The following is a 19,578-nucleotide window of genomic DNA, read 5'->3' as shown; positions in this document are numbered from 1 at the left end:
GTATTGCATTCTTTTTACTTTAGAATGTGACTATACAAATTTACAACAATTTCGTTATACTGTTATACAATCAGCAAGTATATGTATTTTATTAACTGCCTATGATTGCAAAGAAAAAATGATGATCGTTTTTTGTTTGTATTGCATTCCTGAGTTAAAGTTCAAATGAAACATTGCCAGTGTAACAGATAAAAATATGTAATAATGATGCCTAACACACCCTTTAATAGTTTTTTTTTATATAGCGGGCATACATTTTGGAAAGAAACATTAATTTGAAACTCGAACGAGTACCGCTTTATCTTATATCGAAACAGTTGCAATGTATAACAGTTTCAGTTTCAAACTGTTATACAATCGCAAAAAAAAATTAAAAAATACTTAAACATGTTGTTACAAATTTTTTTACGATTCCAAACGAAAGAAATACATGATATAGAGAATTTTTATCAATATATAACAGTTTTGGTAAACTGCTATACAACGACTTATTATTTGCAATGGTTTCTAGAGGAAAAATAAGAGATTCTGTTTGTTATGCATTCCTGAATACAAGTTTGGATATAAATAATTAAATAGTTGAAAATACGTTCAAGTTTAATATATAAAATAAAAACCTGGAAAACTTGTATAAATAAAAAAAGATATACTATGTAGAGAGGCGGTATGACACCATTTCTTTTATAAAATATTTTATTGTTAATATAATTTTTTTATTACTTAATTTTTTTTTACTTTATATTACTTTATTTTATTTTACTTTATATTACTTTATTTTATTTTATTTTATTTTATTTTATTTTTTTTTATTTTTTTTTATTTTATTTTATTTTATTTTATTTTATTATATTTTATTTTATTTTATTTTATTTTATTTTATTTTATTTTATTTTATTTTATTTTATTTTATTTTATTTTATTTTATTTTATTTTATTTTATTTTATTTTATTTTATTTTATTTTATTTTATTTTATTTTATTTTATTTTATTTTATTTTATTTTATTTTATTTTATTTTATTTTATTTTATTTTATTTTATTTTATTTTATTTTATTTTATTTTATTTTATTTTTATTTTATTTTATAGCACTCTATTATATTTTTTTATTGTTTTATTTTATTTTATTTAAAACATTTCTAAACCATATCCTTTAAAAAAATCACTTAAAAATTAAAGTTTCGATGATAAAAAGTTTTTTTTAACAAAAAAGTGTATTGGTGTGAATGCTCAGTTTATAGTGTTGTTGTTGTGTATTTAAGCCATATTGGTTTTTCTACAAATGTTCTATACAATTTTTGAGACATTTTCTAAAAAAACAAAATAATTTCATACACAAATGGATTTTTTTGTTTATAAATGCTTGGTTTCTTCCTAAATTGTTCTTTAATAGTACAGTTTCTTTTTGTCTTAGTTTGTTATTTATATTCCGGTTTTTTGTTTTTCTTGTTATAAATTTCATTTTGTAAAAAAATGTTTTAGGTGATTGTTTTCCATTTAAGTTCATTATTAAGTTCATTTCCACTATGCACTTGTTGTTGGTTTTTTTAATAATTTCCCATATTTTGTCGTTAAATATCATGTTAATAAAGGTCGCCATCTTTGTTGTCGTCATCATCGTCATTGTGTTTAAGTATTCCTTTTGTTTTGTTCGGGAGTGGGTTATATGTATAGAGGGGGGTCGTCTAATATCGTTCATTCAATGCTCAAGCCATAGCCAGATCATCGAATCCATGGTGTTGGGAAATATGTGCTAATTCTCACGCTTTGGCCCCAGGTATCTTCGAAAGGACCTTGGACAAATCGACACCGGTCAAAGCATTGATGGAGGGTGGTAATTGGGCCACCAGGCGGGTAACATCATTGGTCAGATTATCATTGCCACCAATGAGAACAATCTCATCGGTTTTGGCCAAAGGAGCAGCAACTTCGGCAGCGATCTAAGTAAAAAAGGGAAAAATATAGAGGAAACATTTTTGAAACACAATTTTTTTCACCAACCTTAGGCAGAGATTCCAAGACAATATTCATAATGGCAGCATCACCATATTGTTTATAAACATGGGCCTTCATGCGCATGCGCTCAGCTTCGGCCTTGCCCACCAGCTCAATGGCATGGGCCTCGGCAGCACCGATTTTGCGTATCTTCTCCGCCTCAGCACGAGCCATTTCAATAGTCTGACATCTAAAAACAAAAACAATCCCATAAATAATTCTAAACTCAAGATTTTTCCTCCAATACTTACTGTTTACCCTGTGCTATGGTCTGCACCCTATGAGATTCAGCCTCTGCTGGCAATTTCACAGTGCCTATCAATTCACGTTCTTTACGTTGTACTTCCTGCGATTCGATTTCGATTTGTTTACGTCTCTCCACCACATCGATTTGAATTTCTTCGTTTCTTATCTTTTGGCGAATTTTGGCGGCCTGCAATTCATAGGCCAGTTGCGACTCAGCCTTGGCCGTATTGGTCTCTTGATCGAAATTGGCCTTTTGCAATTTGAAGAGACGAGCATTGTCTTCGATTTTTGTATCGGTCGAATATTTTACATCCATGGCACCCTTTTCGCATTCGGCCTCACGTATACCGGCATCACGATTGGCTTCTGCCACACCGGCATCGGCATCACGTTTAACCATGGCCGTTTGGGCTTTGCCAAGCGAGGCCAGATATTGCACATCGTCGTAGACATCTTTGATGACGAAGGAGAGAATTTCGATGCCCATGCGACCAACATCAGGTGCGGCCACCTCGCGTACTAGGGCAGCGAATTGATCGCGGTCTTTGTAGACCTCTTCGACTGTAAGAGTTCCTGTAAAAAAAAAAAAAATAAAAAAAAATAAGCAAAAATGGTATGAGTATTTGCTTATGTTCATTTTCTTATAACATTTCCAGTTTAAATTCATATGGTCTAGTTTAAATCACATTGAAGCTGTTACCTGGTTACTACAGCATAGGTGAGACCCAATATCATGGTTAATTTAAAAGCACCCATCCATACGAATGACATTTTCAGTTAGAGTTTGTTTCTTTTATTTAACTGAAGCTATTAAATTTTACGAGCTTAAATAGGGGTTTTTCTACCAAAAACAACAATTTGAAATTATATATAAATTTTGTTTGTTTTTTATGTTTGGGTTTTAATAGTTTTCTGTTCACTATTTTTTGTTGGTTGCACGAATTTTTTTTAAGTAAAGTCTATAGCAATTAAAGGTTTGCTCTGCTTTTGGCGTTTTTTCCAACTGTTCACAATTAATGTTCTATAAGCAATGCTATAAACGGCCTTTGAGGGTATTATTTATGTTATTTGGAAAAGTATGGAGAAGTGTGGCTGTTAAAGGGGCTTTAAATTTCGAGTGATAGAAGGTTAAAAAAACGAAAAAAGAAGAATTTAATAAAATTTTTTGTAAAGAAATCTAAATTATAAACGAGTTTTAAGGAGAATCAAGCATGATTTGATTTTTTATATTTTGAGTTGTAATTATCATACTAAAGATTATCCTTTCTATGATGGTTAAGCTCTTTGGAGCCTTCAAGAAGGAAATCTGAAGGAAACGAATACCAAAGAGCCTTACACATCATCAAAAAGAAAACCAGAAGATTAAAATGTTAAACCTATTGCAATTTTGTAAGGAAATTGGAAGACAACAATTATGCATATGTGTTACGTAAAGGGCTCTTTGTAGATCACAGCAATTCCAGCATCCTGAGAAAATAAAAAAGCCACTCTAATTGGGGATAACCATAATGAGTCTATGGAATTTTTGATTGTGACACCTTTTCAGAATAATTTTGGGGATGGTTCTATAGGTAAAAAAGCAATTTAGTTAGTTCACTAGTCCGTTCAGTTGGTTCACTAGTTACCTCAGTTATTTCAATAGATCGTTTAGTTAGATTTCTAGTTCGTTAGTTCACTAATTCGTTTAGTTAGTTCAATAGTTCGTTAAGTTCGTTTACTTGTTCGTTCAGTTAGTTGACTAGTTCCTTTAGTTTGTTCATTCGATCACTATATCGTTTAGTTACTACTGTAGTTCGTTCATGTCGTTTACTAGTTCGTTAAGTTATTTCACTAGTTCATTCAGATTGTGCATTAGTTCACTAGGTCGTTCAGTGAATTCTATAGTTCCATCAGTTAGTTCACTAAATCGTTCAGTTGGTTCACTACTTCATTCAGTTGTTCGTTCATTAAGTTTACTAGTTTGTTCAGTTCATTTAATAGTCCATTCATTTAAGTCACTAGTTCGCGCAATATGTTTACTAGTTCGTTCACCAGTTCAGTACGTTTAGTACTTAGTACTTGTCTGTCCACGTTCCTCAAAAAATGGCGTTAAAAATGGGCAAAAAGGAAATTCTGTGTGAAATTGAAATCAGTAAGTGAGGCCTTTAGACTTCACAAAAAGTCCTCAGTATGCCTAAATTTCTGGCAAACAAATATCCAACTTCTATCGAGGACCAGGAGACCATGGAGTTCGTTTAATAGTACGTTTAGTACACTGGCTTCTTCGTTAAGTTCGTTTAGTAGTTCGTTCATTTAGTTCACTAGTTCATTCAGATTGTTCGTTCAATTAGTTCTATAGTTCCTTCAGTTCGTTTACAAGTTCGTCCTGTCAGTTCACTAGTCCCTTCAGTTTGTTCATTAGATCGCTGGATCGTTCAGTTAGTTCCATAGTTCTTTCAGTTCGTTTACTAGTTCGTTCAGTTAGTTCACTATTTTGTTCAGTTAGTTCACTATTTCGTTCAATTAGTTCACTAGTTCGTTTAGTGAGTTCACTAGTTCGTTTAGTTCGTTTAATAATTCATTAGCTTAGATCACTAGTTCGTTCAAAAGTTCAGTACGTTCAGTACCTCGTTCGTTCACTTTTTCAATTCGTACAGTGTGCTACTTTTGCCTGTTCGTTTACTAGTTCGTTCAGTTAGTTCACTTTTTCGTTGTTAGTTCACTAGTTCGTTCAGTTAGTTTAGTAAGTTCACTAGTTCGTTCAGACCGTTTAATAATTCATTAATTTAGGTCGCTAGTTTTCTAGTTCGTTCAACAGTTCGGTACGTTTAGTACTTCGTTCACTTGTTCAGTTCGTACAGTGAGCTACTTTTATCTGTTCTCGTTCCTAAAAAATGACGTCAAAAATGGACCAAAAGGAAATTCCGTGCGGAGTTGAAAAACAATGATGCATTTAAGCTACACAAAAAGTCCTCAGCACGCATAGCTTTCTGAAAACTAACCTGGAGACCGTGGAACTTCCGATGGGGATATATTTTTCAAGCAACCAAAATCAGATCAGCTGCTTTTGCATAGTGTTGGGCAATGCAATTCACCGAAATGTCCACTCATTTCAGTTCATTGAACGAATTCCTTCAGATATTTCATTTATTGGTTTGGCACCGATAGCTTGGTTGTTTTCGGCCCTGAATGTACGCATTCTCATCTCTGGTGTCTGGTTTCAAGCTCTAGAGAGAGGTAGCCTACGCAGGATGAGGGAAAAGCTGCAGGGCACCATGGCGCCACTAATGTCGAGGGTGAAATTAATTGCCCAAAGGAGGCGTCCAATGAACTAGTTCCTTAAGCTAGTTCGTTAGTGGAGTTGGCACTGATGCATTGGATGATTTCAGCTCTCAATATACGCATTCTCTGGAGAGAGGTAGCCTCCGCAGGATGATAGAGAAGCTGTAGAGTACCATGGCTGCACTAATGTCGAGAGTGAAAATAATTGCCCCAAAGGAGGCGCTCAGGAAAAAAATCGATCCTATGCTCTTGCCTCTGTATGTCAAGTGCTCGGAGACGAATATTGCTTTCAGACTGATGTTCCTGGAACTTGGGCCACTTTTATTTACTGCTGGGTTTAAGATTGGTGCAGATGTGCTATAGAGGAGATTCCTTGAACTTTACATCATTGATGTTTCATCGTTTCCCTCATGGGAATAGGTGGGCTGGATGCACCGAGGACTTTCTAAGGACCTTTGGTATATACGTAAGGGTCTAGTAACAAGGGTTTTAATAGAGTTCTAAGGAGTTAGTGTATCATCCCATCTTCTGGATGGCACTTTGCTAATTTGAGGTCTCCGGAGACGATTTTGAGGCAGTAGCGACTGTCTGGTCAGACTCTTACGACAGTAAAGCTGTGATGAAAGCTATAGCATTAGGCCGCGCGTGGACACAAAGTTAGTGGGGCTGGCAGTTACTATTTAACTATTTTCTTAATGACTTCTTCTATAAAAACCCCCACCATTCTTTTCATCACCCTAAACATAGCTTCCCTTTTCAATTCCAATTATCTCCAGACTATGTAAAAAAATCGCCTTTCATATTTTATTTTAAATTATCAAAAAAAAATTTTTCCCCTTTCAAAAATACGAAAAAAAAAATAATCACAATGTTTTAAAAAAGTGCCTGATTTCACTTCAGAGTCAACATGATGGGTAAGATAAAAATAATATCAAATTATAAATTTGTTCTTATCTAACGACTTTAATGGGAAATTTTAAATCGTAACTGCTAAAAACAATTGCGACAGTTTGTTATTGTCTTCGATGAGTTTTTTTTTTGTTTAACTTTTGACGTCATTACTATGCGCATTGGGGAAGATAAGAGTTCTTTAATTGTTTTTGTTTTTTGTAGTGTATAAATCAAAAGTACATAATAACAAATAATCACGGTTGAAGTGATTGTTTTAGGGGCTTTCTAAAATTTTATGAATATTGTCATGAGATCGATTGATTGAAGGGGAAAGGGAAACGTATTTTGAATAAATTTCAAAATATTTTAGATTTTTTTTAATTATATTTTTTAGAATAAAGCGGGGAAAGGGATTTAAGGTAGTGCATTTAAAATAAATTTTAATAAAGAGAAAAAAAAAGGTTTGAAATATTTGATTCGAACTGAAAAATTAAAAAAAGGCAAATTCTCCATTTTAGATCTAAACAGAGCTGGACACAAGCTTATCTCAAAGGCAAATGCAAATTTGTCCATGAACATTCCATTAAGGAATCGGGGTAAGTAAACTTCTCACACATCAATGAGTACTGTCTGATCAATGATTGCCCCTTATCATTGCCTAGCAACTGAAATGTCCCTCTACAAAGTGGTTCGATGTGTCGAGATTACGTTTTGCTTTCAAAAGGAGTTATGGAACCAGAAACATTTTGCTTATAACATTCGCCCTGCCGAAAAGCCACGATTGTGAAGTCTATACAGATAAAAATTATTTTGAAAAACAACAACTTTGGTCGAAAAAACAACTACGAAATTTGTTAATTTTCCTGCAAAATTTTTTTTTTGAATCTCAACGACACAAGGTACAAATTTGCTGTTGAAAAACACTCTTTGCAAGCCAACATATAACAACAACAATATATCCATAAGCAAGGCAAAAAATCATCTAACCAGCCATCACATGTGCTTTGCTTCGGGTGGTGTTTTTATTTTCTTTTTGTTTCTTTGTTCGGCTCGCGCTACTTTGTCTCTTTTGTTTTACTGCTGCTCTCGGGTTTTCCTCTGTCAAGCTCTACTATTACCCTTAATAACAAATAATTAAATAATTTTGTTGCCGCAGAGTATTGAACTCATGATCTCATGTTTGATAGTCTTGCTCGCATCCTCTAGCCTACCGACATCATCTTCTTTATGATGAATTAAATCAATACGTACTGCTGCACAGTAATAAGTGTCTCAATTAAGCAGGTTAAAAAAACCACTCTAAAATTTTATTTCTGAATACGAAATTCATATTTTTTATGCCGAATATTCTAAAATAAGTTTAATGAAAAAAAAAATATTTTTTTTGCGACCGGGAGACTTGAATGGCATGGTAGTTTTCTGCTCCACATGATAGTACGCCTATTTTAACAACTACCTCAACAAAAGAATTTGTTGAAAGTTCACAAAATTTCAATATCTTTGTTTGTCAAGTCTCTTGTACAGTCTTACTTAGGTACTTCAACAAATAACGTCTTCGATTCAATGCTAAAACTCGTTGAGAATGTAACGTTTCACATACAAATTTGGTAGTTGGTTTTTTCTAAGAGTTATTTTTTTCTGTGTAAGGGTGAGCTAAGCAAATACAAGGGCGAGTTGAGAAAGGTTCAGCATAAATACTGGGTGAAATTCTGCAGCTCTGTAAAGGATACATCTGAGGCTTCTAGGCTAAGGAAGATCGTATCCTCGCAACCTTTTTCGGTGAGATATATTCAGAAGTCAGAAAATGTATGAACGAAGTCTAGTGAGGAAACTCTTGATCTACTCGTTGATATACATATCCCGGGAAACTCTCCAACGGACAACATGGTGTCAGAAGAGGTTGTTACTGATATGCGTTTGTCGGAGGTTGTTGGGAAAATTCTGTCTGAGCCGAAGAACCCTGAAATGGTTAGCGCTGAGGTGTAGCGAGATCGTGTGCAAAATTTCAAGATTCTAGGTTGTCCGGGCGCCTTTTACAGGTCCCTTAAGTTGGGCACCTCGATTAGTCACTGTCCAAACGGAAAACATGTGACACACTGTAGGTTGCAATTAACGACTTTTACTGAAGCTGTGTGAACGTCGAGGAAGAAGAGACTGTAGAATATCTGCTGTGTATGTGTCCCGCACTGACAGTCAGAAGGCGATCACTTCTTTGCCTGAATTAGCGAATGTAAACTTTCGTAAGTTGTTAGTAGGAACTAAACGGCATTTTCCTTCTCCAGTGGTATTATAATGGACGAAAACGTCTTAGTGAGTCTGATAACTCCATGAAACTCTCGTGGAATTAACATGGTACACTCTTAAAACGAAGTATGAGTGATATTGATTAAATAAAAATACTTATACGCTCTAGTATACCCCTTATAGTTGTAGGTTTAGGTTTAGATAAGTCAAAGCTGCTCAATAATTACATAAAAGGTGCCAATCAGGTTTTTTGGGGTCTTGGTGGGTTTTGGCACAGGTGGAACATATAGCTGAAAATGAACAAAATCGGTCAAGGCTTAATTTGTCTATGGACTTAAAATCTTAATGGCTCGTGTGAAGAAGATAGATTTCTCTGTAGAAAGAGCAGGTGTTTTGTTTTGCTTTTTATGTACTAAGCAAATGGTCTAATTTTAAATATTTCGTTTATATCAAACGTGGTATAATAGAGCGTATACGTATTAATATTTAATTAAATCAATCATACGCATATATATTTCAACTTATGTGGCATGTATAATACTTTGGCTTTATGTGAAAACAAAAATTTTTAGTTAGAGTTGGGCGAATAATTAAATTTAGATTTAAAAAAAAACTTTATTTTGCGTGTTGCTAGTTGCAAAGGTTAGGTTAGGTTAGATTTAAGTAGTCAGTCGCAAAAGAGGATTTACATTTTTAGCTTCAACAAGACCTGAATCGTTTTTTTTTATTAGGGTATAGAAGGGTTTTAAAACACAACCGCTCATAAATTCCTATGCCCGCGGGGATAGGAAAAACGAACAGAGCACAAACGATCTGCTTATACCTACAATGGGTATACTAAAGCGTATACGTATTATTATGTAATTAATATCACTCATACTAACTTTTGAGAGTGTACCATGTTAAATAATTATGGAGCTCTCATCGAATTTTAAAACCATGGACGCATGGGATATTCGAAAGATTCTCAATAATGTTCAATAATTACATAAAAGGTGTCAATCAGTCTTTTTTGGGTCTATTGCAGGATCTTGCCTAGATAGAATTTATGGTTGATGGTGAAAAAAAATCGGATAAAGCCTTAATTATTCTATGGACTTAAAATTTTGATCGCTCATAAGAAGAAAACTTATTCCCCCGTAGCAAGAAGAGCCTTTTTGTTTTCTTTTTTTCTGCACTGAGCATAATGTACTAAGTTTGAAATTTGAATTTTTCGTTTATGGTAATAAAAGGCATAGCAGGGCGTATTATTATTTAAATAAAATCGATCATACGTAAGGATTTTTCAACTTATGTTGAGTTTTTAAAAGATAAATTTAATTTTGTGATTAATACTAGCTGTAAAAGGGAATTATTTGTTTAGCTTCTAAAAGACCTTTACCGTTATTTGTTGACTATCGAGGGTGTCTTTAGAGTCTAGAGCGTATAAGTATTATATTTAATTAATATCAATCATACGTAGTTTTAGGAGTGTACCTTGTTAAATAAATTATGGATCTTCTATTGAATTTTGTACCTTTCGGACAGTCCAAAGCTGCTCTATAATTACATAAAAAGTGCCAACCTGTCTTTTTTGAAGACTTTGCAAAATGAGGCGCAGGTGGTATATCTGGCACGAGGAAGGGCAAGTGGAAGGGTTTTTTTCCTTTTAGGGAACTAAGCATAATAGGCTGAGTTTGCAATGTTTTGCTTATGACTACAAAGGATCTTCAAAGGGGAGCATATATTGGGTTGCCCAAAAAGTAATTGCGGATTTTTCATATAGTCGGCGTTGACAAATTTTTTCACAGCTTGTGACTCTGTAATTGCATTCTTTCTTCTGTCAGTTATCAGCTGTTACTTTTAGCTTGCTTTAGAAAAAAAGTGTAAAAAAAGTATTTTTGATTAAAGTTCATTCTAAGTTTTTTTAAAAACGCATTTACTTTCTTTTAAAAAATCCGCAATTACTTTTTGGGCAACCCAATAGTTATTATCAATCATACGCATTACAAATAGCTTTTTTAAATTTTGAGAGTAAATTTCCAAATGGCAAAATAATGTTTATGTTAAGATAAAAAAGGAAAGAAACCGGTATGTTTCGTCCATCAAAAACTTTATGGAGTTAGAAATGTTTTTATATTGCCATTATGGATATACTGGAGCGTATACGTATTATTATTAATTAAATAATATCAATCATACTCAGTTTGATAGGGGTACCTTGTAATATAAGTTTTCAAACTTCCATCGAATTTTCCTAGAATATTGACTTCATATACCTAAAATGTTAAGATTGAGAAGAATCTTAAGGTGAATATGTACAAAAACGATCAAAAAGGGGGGAATGTTCTTCTAATTTTATACCCTCCACCAAAGGATACAAAACATGCACATTTTCTTTTAAATATACCTGTAAGGAACAGGGGGCAAACTTCTCACATAGCATTGAGTGCTGTCCGACTCAAGTTTAAGCTCAATGATAAGAGGCCTCCTTTTTATAACCAATTCCGAACGGTGGGCCACACCTCTTTGGGGAGAAGTTTCTGCATAGCGTGATATAGCTGCCATAGAAATTAGGTTTCCCGTTTCGACTTCTTGATTCTCTAGAGGGCGCAACATTTCTTCTCCTATGACCTCCAATATCCCATATCCCCATTGATAAAGCTCCCACATAAATCGATCTCCTGTTTTGACTTCTTGATCCCTTAGAGGGCTTTTATTCCTATTTGATTTGACTGAAATTTTGCACAATGACTTCTCCTATGATCTCCAACACCCTTATCAGTAATGGTAAGAATCGGTTCATAACCTGATATAGCTACCATATAAATCCATTTTCCGATGTGATTTCTTGAGCCCCCAGAGAGATTGACATTTTTGTACAATGACTTCAACTAAGACCTCTAACATTCGTGCCAAAAAGGAGCAATTATAGTCTGATTTGGCTGAAATTGAGCACAACCGTATTTTCTACGATCTTGAACCTACATGCCAAGTTTGGTCTGAATCGGGGCATAAACTTATGTAGCTCTCATATAAAACCATCTCTCGATTAGACTTCTTGGGGCCATAGAGGGCGAATTTTATATCTGATTTGACAAAAATTTTGGGCAATGTCATATCCTACGACCTCCAACGTCCGTGCCAGATATGATCCGAATAGGTTTATAGCTTGATATATTCCCCATATTAACCAAATACCCGATTTGATTTCTTGAAACCCTAGAGATGCAGTTTACATTCGATTTGACTGAATGACTTTTCCTATCAACTCCAACTTCTTTTTTAGGTGTGGTCTGAATTGGTTCATAAATTGATACAGTTCCTTTATAAAACGATTGCCGGATTACCCGATTAGACTTCTTGAGCCCCTAGAGGGCCTAACTTCTTTTGATTCAGCAAAGATCTCATATGTTATCCATGGTGCTAGGTTTGGCCGAACATAATTGAACGCTAGTATTTTTCTTGATTCTATTCAAAAACAAAAAGTGCTTCATACTGTAATTAAGCTCCTTCTCCACCACTGTGCTTCAATTTTGTGTGGCCTTAGCAAAGAAGGCGAGGCAATAATTCAGTTCACTTTTAAAACTTCCAAATCTCAATTGCAAACCTAACAACAAATTACATTAACATCTTGTTTCAACATTAAAAAAAAAGGTTTAATGACCTTCTTTATTATAAAATGACAGAAAAAATTTGTTAGCTCCTTTACTTTGGACACGCCAAACTTTTTGTATGTTTGTTTGCTCATTCGAGTGTTAGATCTTCCCAAGTTTATGAACAAATAAAATGGTTAAAATAGAATAGCCTAAAGCAAGTTTTCTAGGGTTCTAAGGCCATTTACACTTATCATGTTCGCAGTCATTTTCATGGATTGTTAACCACATTTTAATTACATTTTTGTTTGCTGTGTCTTTGTTTGGGCTAGAGGCCGATAATGAAGGTTGCCAGTTGATTAACTGGTAAAAGTTATAAACTAACTATGTGTGCCAAACAATGGAGGATTTGGTGAAATTAACACCCAAAAGTTTAGTCTGCAAATGAATTGAGGAGATTGGATAAGATTAATTTGTCCAAAAGCAAATTGATAATTAAACCATTAACGATTGGTTATTGGTTAAGATAACCTGGGCTTCTTTGCGGTATTTTGTTCAGCATTTGTTTTCTTGCCAGAAACCACACATTGCTGCATAATAAAAATTAAAATCAATTTCATTCAGTCGTACCCCAACTCAACTTAAAATGCCATCCAACTTCAATGTCATTCCCCAAATGGCTTCAATGCCATTAACTAAGGACAAGGTTTTTTTTTGCTCCCCCCCCCATAGTTCTCAAACCAAATTTTTTTTCTCCCTCCAACCGTAGCTTAAGTCAAATTCTTCCCCTCTAACCAATGACAATAGAAAGTCAAATGCAAAAAAATGCCATGACACTTTCACCGGAAGTTAAAGAATGGAAAAAACCAAAGCATGGCAAAGCTTTCTTGTTGAGAAATTTTTATTTAATTTTTGTCGAAGCGCATAGAAGCCAGCAATAAACAAGACAACGAACACTATGCCATAAATATGACTGTAAATGACAAGGAACAAGAATATTTTGCTTGTATAGGTTAAGGAAAATATGAAGGATATATATTTAAGGGAGGGTGTTGAGGTAGAAGGTTATAGTGAGAAAAAAAAAACTTGACAATAAATTCAATTGTGTTGATGAAACTAAATGAAATCAACTTTAATGGATGAGATATAAAATTATTTAAGAAGTTAACATTTTATATCAGACAAGTAAAAGCGTGCTAAGTTCGGCCGGGCCGAATCTTGGAAACCCATCACCAAGGATTCGGCTAAAAATTTATATAAAATAAATTTAGTTTTAGGGCATAATTTTATTCCATATATACCAAACTTCTGTCAAACCAGCAAAAATTAAAGTTTCTAGGAACCGAACAAGGATGATGGGGAGACCGGTTTACATGGGAGCTATATCAGGTTATAGACTGACTTTTTCGTCTATGACTATAAAGGGTATAGTTGATATTTAAATAAAATCGATCATACATAAATTTAATTTAATACTAGCTGTAAAAGGAAATTATTTGTTTAGCTTCTAAAGGACCTGCACCGTTATTTGTTCACTATCGAGGGTGTCTTAAGAGTCTAGAGCGTATAAGTACTATTATTTAATTAATATAAATCATACGCAATTTTATCAGTGTACCTTGTTAACTAAATTATGGATCACCTATCGAATTTTGTACCTTTGGGACAGTCCAAAGTTGCTCCATAATTACATAAAAGGTGCCAACCTGTCTTTTTTGAGGACATGGCAAAATGAGGCGCAGGTGGAGTATCTGGCATGAGGAAGAGCAAGTGGCATACTGAGTTTGCAAAGTATTGCTTATGACTTCAAAGGGTGTAGTGTAGAGCATATAGGTATTATCAATCATACGAATTGTGGTAGTCGTCGAGGAAAGCGTTGTACAAAGTTTTGGCAAGATTGGTCAATAAATGCGCTCGCAGTGACTCCAGAAGTGAAAATCAGCTATATCTAAATCTGAACTGATTTCTATGAAATTCGCCAGTAATTTTGATAATCATAAGAAAATTCCTCCTGCCAAATTGCGAGAGAATCGGTTAATAAATGGGCACTTTATTGGAATATTTCTCAAAATCGGACGAACATATATATGGGAGCTATATCTAAATCTGAACCGATTTGGAACAAACTTCTCAAATATTGAAGTAGTTGCCGAGGAAAGCGTTGTACAAAGTTTTGGCAAGATTGGTAAATAAATGCGCTCTCAGTGGCTCTTGAAGTGAAAGTCGGACGATATACATAAATGACAGCTATTGGGTTGCCAGAAAGTAATTGCGAATTTTTTTAAAAGAAAGTAAATGCATTTTTAGTAAAACTTAGAATGAACTTTAATCAAATATACTTTTTTAATACTTTTTTTCTAAAGCAAGTTAAAAGTAACAGCTGATAACTGACAGAAGAAAGAATGCAATTACAGAGTCACAAGCTGTGAAAAAATTTGTCAATTCCGACTATATGAAAAATCCGCAATTACTTTTTGGGAAACCCAATACATCTAAATCTGAACCGATTTCTATGAAATTCACCAGTAATGTCGAGAGTGAAGAGAAAATCCTTCCTTCTTTTTCCTTCTTCCTTCTTTCTCATTTTATTGCATTATTATTGCAAATCGGACAAACATATATATGGGAGCTATATCCAAATCTGAACCGATTTTTTCCAATTTTAATAGGGTTCGTCTCTAGGACGAGAAAAAAATTTGAAGACGATCGGAATATTGGTCTCAGACAAATATTTCGATGTGTTTACAAACTGAATAACTAGATTAGTATACTCCCCATCCTATGACGGTGGGTATAAAAACGAATCAGACTTACAGGCTAAAGTTGTCTAGTCAGACGTTATTTAAGGGAATACACAATAAAAAAAATTGTTGTTGTTGTTGTAGTAGTGTGTAGCACATCAATATCAAGAATTTATAAGAATTTGTGGTACAATAGAGCGTATACGTGTTAATAATTAATTTTACACATACGCAAATGTATGTATAACCATTACAGTCGAACTTCTATATAACGAATTGTTCTCTATAACGAACAAAATTTGAATACACAATTTTTCAGCCATTTTCATCCATTTTAAGCTCTCTGCAATGAACTTCTCTTGTGAGATACTGTGCCATGTAAAAACTTCTCCTCAAAAGAGGTGTCGCACTGCGGCACGCCGCTCGGACTCGGCTATAAAATGGAGGCCCCTTATCATTGGGCTTAAACTCGAATCGGACTGCACTTATTGATATGTGAGAAGTTTACCTCCGTTCCTTAATGGAATATTCATAGGCAAATTTACATTTGCATATAGTGCCGGTCGGCCCATATGACTGTTTTGGGTTATTTTTCATTTAATCGTCGTTTTGTGATAAAACCAAATTTTATAGTCTTCTTTATGCTATGATTTTTCGCTTATATCGCCACATTATTTTTCTTGCTAATTTCTGTTTTTTTTAGTTTTACGATATATCTAATTTATTAAATAACTCATTTGGCTTTATGATATGTCTAATTTTTCTTAAAAAATTAGCACCACCCAACAACTTAATTAGTGTGAAATAAATAATTCGTCATAAATTACTATACTTGAAGAAAGTTGCTCCTATTGTAAAACGACTTTGTTAGAAACATTCCACTACAACCGCTCGAGCAGATGTGCCTGAGTATTGTGTGGTGGTTTATTCTATGAGATTGCAAATTAGAAGCCATTAAAAATGCATTTTAAATGCACATTGCTGCCATGTCTCCACCAGTTGGTGCAGTATTTATGAGACAGTAAAATTAAATCGTTAAAATTTTATAAGGCAAGTACAATCGAAGGGAAATGCTAGAGAAGATAATAAAGGGTGGAGCAAAAAGATGAAAACTTGGCGGGAAAAATCACATGGCAAAAAATTGGGGAGTATCTTTTGATGCACCCTGTACTCTATAAACAGCTTGACAAATGGGAGAACTTAATATGATCATAATTTACATGAGGGCTGAGAATTAAAAAAAAATATTTATAGCACTGTTGAACGGTTTAGCAGTGTAAATTTTAGAAATAAAAAATTTTGATTAAAGGAATGGATTATGAAAACAGCCACAAAAATGTTACAAAATTTTTTTAAGTTATAAAATTTTAACAAAATTTTGGGATGGGGGGAAGCCCTATCCCAAAACCCACCCGAACGGACATGTTAACCGAATGGGTAAACGAATTTCAGGGACGACGATGTAGCTCAAATGTGGTTTCTGGGAGTAGAGCATGAATCTGATATTCACTTTCGAGGCAAAGGGTTTGGCTACATCCAAATTTTAATGGGCGGACCCTCCCCTTACCCTTTTTTCAAAAACGCGAAATCTAGGAGATGGATAGAGCGATTTACCTGAAATTTAGTTTGTTTATAATAACTCAAAAACCGAAAATTTGGTATACTTATTTAAGGTGGGATGTCTAGGGTGGCCGCCCCACCCTCAAAGCCCGCCAAAAGAAAATTTAAACAATTGAGACACCTCGAAACTTGGTGTCAGAGATTTTAGAATGAGCGCAGGAGCTTCAGGCGCTTGGAACGCTATTCTACGTTCGGCTAGTGGAACAAATATTCTGTCATAGCCAATTAAAGTAAAGTAGTGTCAAATGAAATGAGACTACAGCACGAGTCTGATACATGGGGGTCCAACTCACCCCCAAAAACACCCTCATACCAGACATATTAACCGACCAAAGCAATATAAGGTTCAAATGAAAGAAATTTGGGAGCAGAGCACCAATATCATATCCAAATTGGGGTGAAATATCTGAAAGGCCGTACCAGCGGCCCCAAACAGGACTTTTTTTCCTCACCTTGCCAGTAAAGGGCTCAAGTAAAATAAGAGAGTGCAAGTAGGCGCAGCCAAGCGGGTCCTGTCCAGCTAGTTTTCTATAGAAATTAAATTTTGACAAAATTTCCTTTAGAAATAAAATTTTTGAAAAAATTTTCTATAGAAATAAAAATTTTAAAAAATTTCCTATAGAAATAATATTTTGTCAATATCAGCTATTAAGTCACAACTCTGCCAAAGGCCCACTATTCCAAATTAAAATATTCAAAGTAAATTCATCTACTTTCAATAGCCCATCTCATCTATGTAGGTTTTTCTATTGCATATTAAAGTACTTTGCTGGGTATTAAATTGTGCTGTGCCTGTGCCTGTGCTCTTATTAATTATTTGCCAAAGACATTTGCTCCTGGTCGCCTTTTGCTTGCTAGGCGATAAGAAAACACTTTATCATTACTCCTGCCATACATCATCAATTGTGATTGACAGCTGTTGAGGTCCTTATAGTACACGAAAAGCAAAAAAAAAACAAAACCAAAGAATATCAAGTGAGTAGGATAGGACAGCAGACATTAAGTGATGTGATGGAGCTGTACTCAGCTGCTTCGTTGAGGGAAGTTGAGGTGGGGAATATTGTTAACATTTACTGATTTGGGTACTATCTCAAGAGTAAAAGGCATATTAAATGCTTTGTTAGGAGTCCCCCCCTTGATTCCCCTACTACTCCTTCTTTCTACAAGGACGCTAGAATGCCACTATCACCAAAACACTTTTGGGCTTTCATTTCCTATCTGGCAAAGTTATTTGAGGAACTTTTGTTCTTCTACAACCACCAGTGATTATAGATTCCTTCCTTTCGTGGGTTAGTAGTAGCGGGTGGGAGGGGGGGAAACGTTTTAGGTCAAAACCATGGCAAAAGTTATATGTGTCACGAAACTTTTTTGTATTTCATTATGTTGTTCATCCTCATTCGTGTTAGAAGGGGATATGGTAAACAAAACAACAAAAAGAACTTTTAAACATTTTACGTTTTGGGCTTTTTGTTGTTGTTTGTTTTGGCCACGGACGAGGATAATGGAAGCCTCACCCCACCCCCTCCCTCCATTTCACCAAAATGAAACCCACAATTGAGCTGTCTTTGTTTCCTTATGAGTTCTCTTTTGTTTTAATTGCCTTTAAATACCCTCATTAATGATACAAATTCCAAATCAAAATGTCCTTTAATGACACATCAATATCATCGTCAGCATGACTTTCATTAAAAGTTATTTTGAATTGGTTTATCAATTTGGAGAAAATATTCAAAATAAAGACATACCAAAGAATTACAATTTCAACTTAGAAAGAAAATTTGATTTTTTTAAGAAAATTTGTCCTAGAAAATGTTAACAAAATTAAATTTTCATAGAGTATATTGTCAAAATTTTATTTTTATAGAAAATTAACCGCACTTTTCTTTCTTTTTAGGGTGGGACACTTCCCCATGAATGTGAATATCGAATTCGTGCCACTGTAGTCTATCTCCGCCTATGACACTGAACGCCAACGTTCGAATCCTGACAAGAACATCTGACAAAATTTAAAGCGGTTGTTATCCCCTCATAATGCTGGCGACATTTACGAGGTACCATGCCATGCATGGATATGTAATAAATTCTCCCCAGAGGTGTCGTACTGCGGCACGCCGTTCGGACTCGTCTATAAAAGAGATCCCTGATCATTGTGTTTAAACTTGAATCGGAATGCCCCTGCTCGGCTCCTGAGCAAATTTTCACTCTACTCCCAAATGCCTTTCTTTGAAGTCCTATATTACGTTATGGTAAATATTTCCGGCTTAGGGTGTATTTCGGGGGTGGGGTGACCACCCAGACACTTGGCCCCTAAAGTAAATTTAAGATTCGTGCTCTACTTTCAAATACATTTTTCATGAGCGCCATAATGGCATGCTCGGTAAATAAGTTCTGTTTGGGGGTGGGGTGAACCCCTGGGTTTTTGTCTCGAAAAAGAGTACCAATTTCCCCAAAAACAATCAATTTCCACCCCAAATAGCTTTTGTATAATAGGGAGGTATTTTAGGGTGCGGCGGCTCCCCAAACACATGGCTCTTGAATTGAATATCACTATCGTTTTTTGTTTTTCTGAGGGATGGCATCTCAGACAATTCAACTCAAATATGGATATCAAATTCTAACTGCACTCCCAAATCCCTTTAATTTGAGCCCCATATTGCCAAGGTCGGTAAATATGAACCACTTGGAGGGTGTTTTGGGGCTGGGCGGGCACTGGCACTCTGCCCTGAAAATAGATATCAAATTCGTTCTTTACTCCCAAATACCGTTAATTTGAGCAACATATCTGTAAATATATATGTCCGATTTAAGGGTGTTTTCGTGAGTGAGGTGGTCCCCCATACACTCAAAAAAATATTGGCATCGTGCTCTACGCGCAAATACTATTCAATTAAACCCCATTTTCCATTTGTTTAAGGGGAATTTATTGGATGAGGCGTCTCCTTACTTGGCCACAAAATTGGTTATCAAATTCGATTTCTAATCTAAAATACATTTCATTTGAGCCAC

General features: G+C 34.7%; 1 protein-coding gene across 3 annotated transcripts in view; it reads right to left on the bottom strand.

Moving 5' to 3' along the window:
• Nucleotides 1-1,211: 1,211 nt before the first annotated feature.
• Nucleotides 1,212-19,578, bottom strand: part of LOC106085769 (flotillin-2) — a 163,582-nt gene continuing 145,215 nt past the window's right edge. For 2 of the 3 annotated variants that reach the window (XM_013250176.2, XM_013250177.2), the window contains 3 exons: nucleotides 2,246-2,813; nucleotides 2,001-2,184; nucleotides 1,212-1,939 (listed from right to left, as the gene is read on the bottom strand). In XM_013250176.2, the coding sequence (XP_013105630.2) occupies nucleotides 1,760-1,939; nucleotides 2,001-2,184; nucleotides 2,246-2,813 (932 nt within the window). In that variant the 3' untranslated portion in view covers nucleotides 1,212-1,759. Of the gene's footprint in view, nucleotides 1,940-2,000; nucleotides 2,185-2,245; nucleotides 2,814-2,940; nucleotides 3,082-19,578 lie in introns of all 3 variants that reach the window. The other variant, XM_013250178.2, reaches the window with a different exon arrangement.

Source organism: Stomoxys calcitrans, chromosome 4, assembly GCF_963082655.1.
Source record: "Stomoxys calcitrans chromosome 4, idStoCalc2.1, whole genome shotgun sequence".
In the NCBI taxonomy this organism is placed as follows: domain Eukaryota; kingdom Metazoa; phylum Arthropoda; class Insecta; order Diptera; family Muscidae; genus Stomoxys; species Stomoxys calcitrans.
This window is presented reverse-complemented; position numbering and strand designations above follow the sequence as displayed.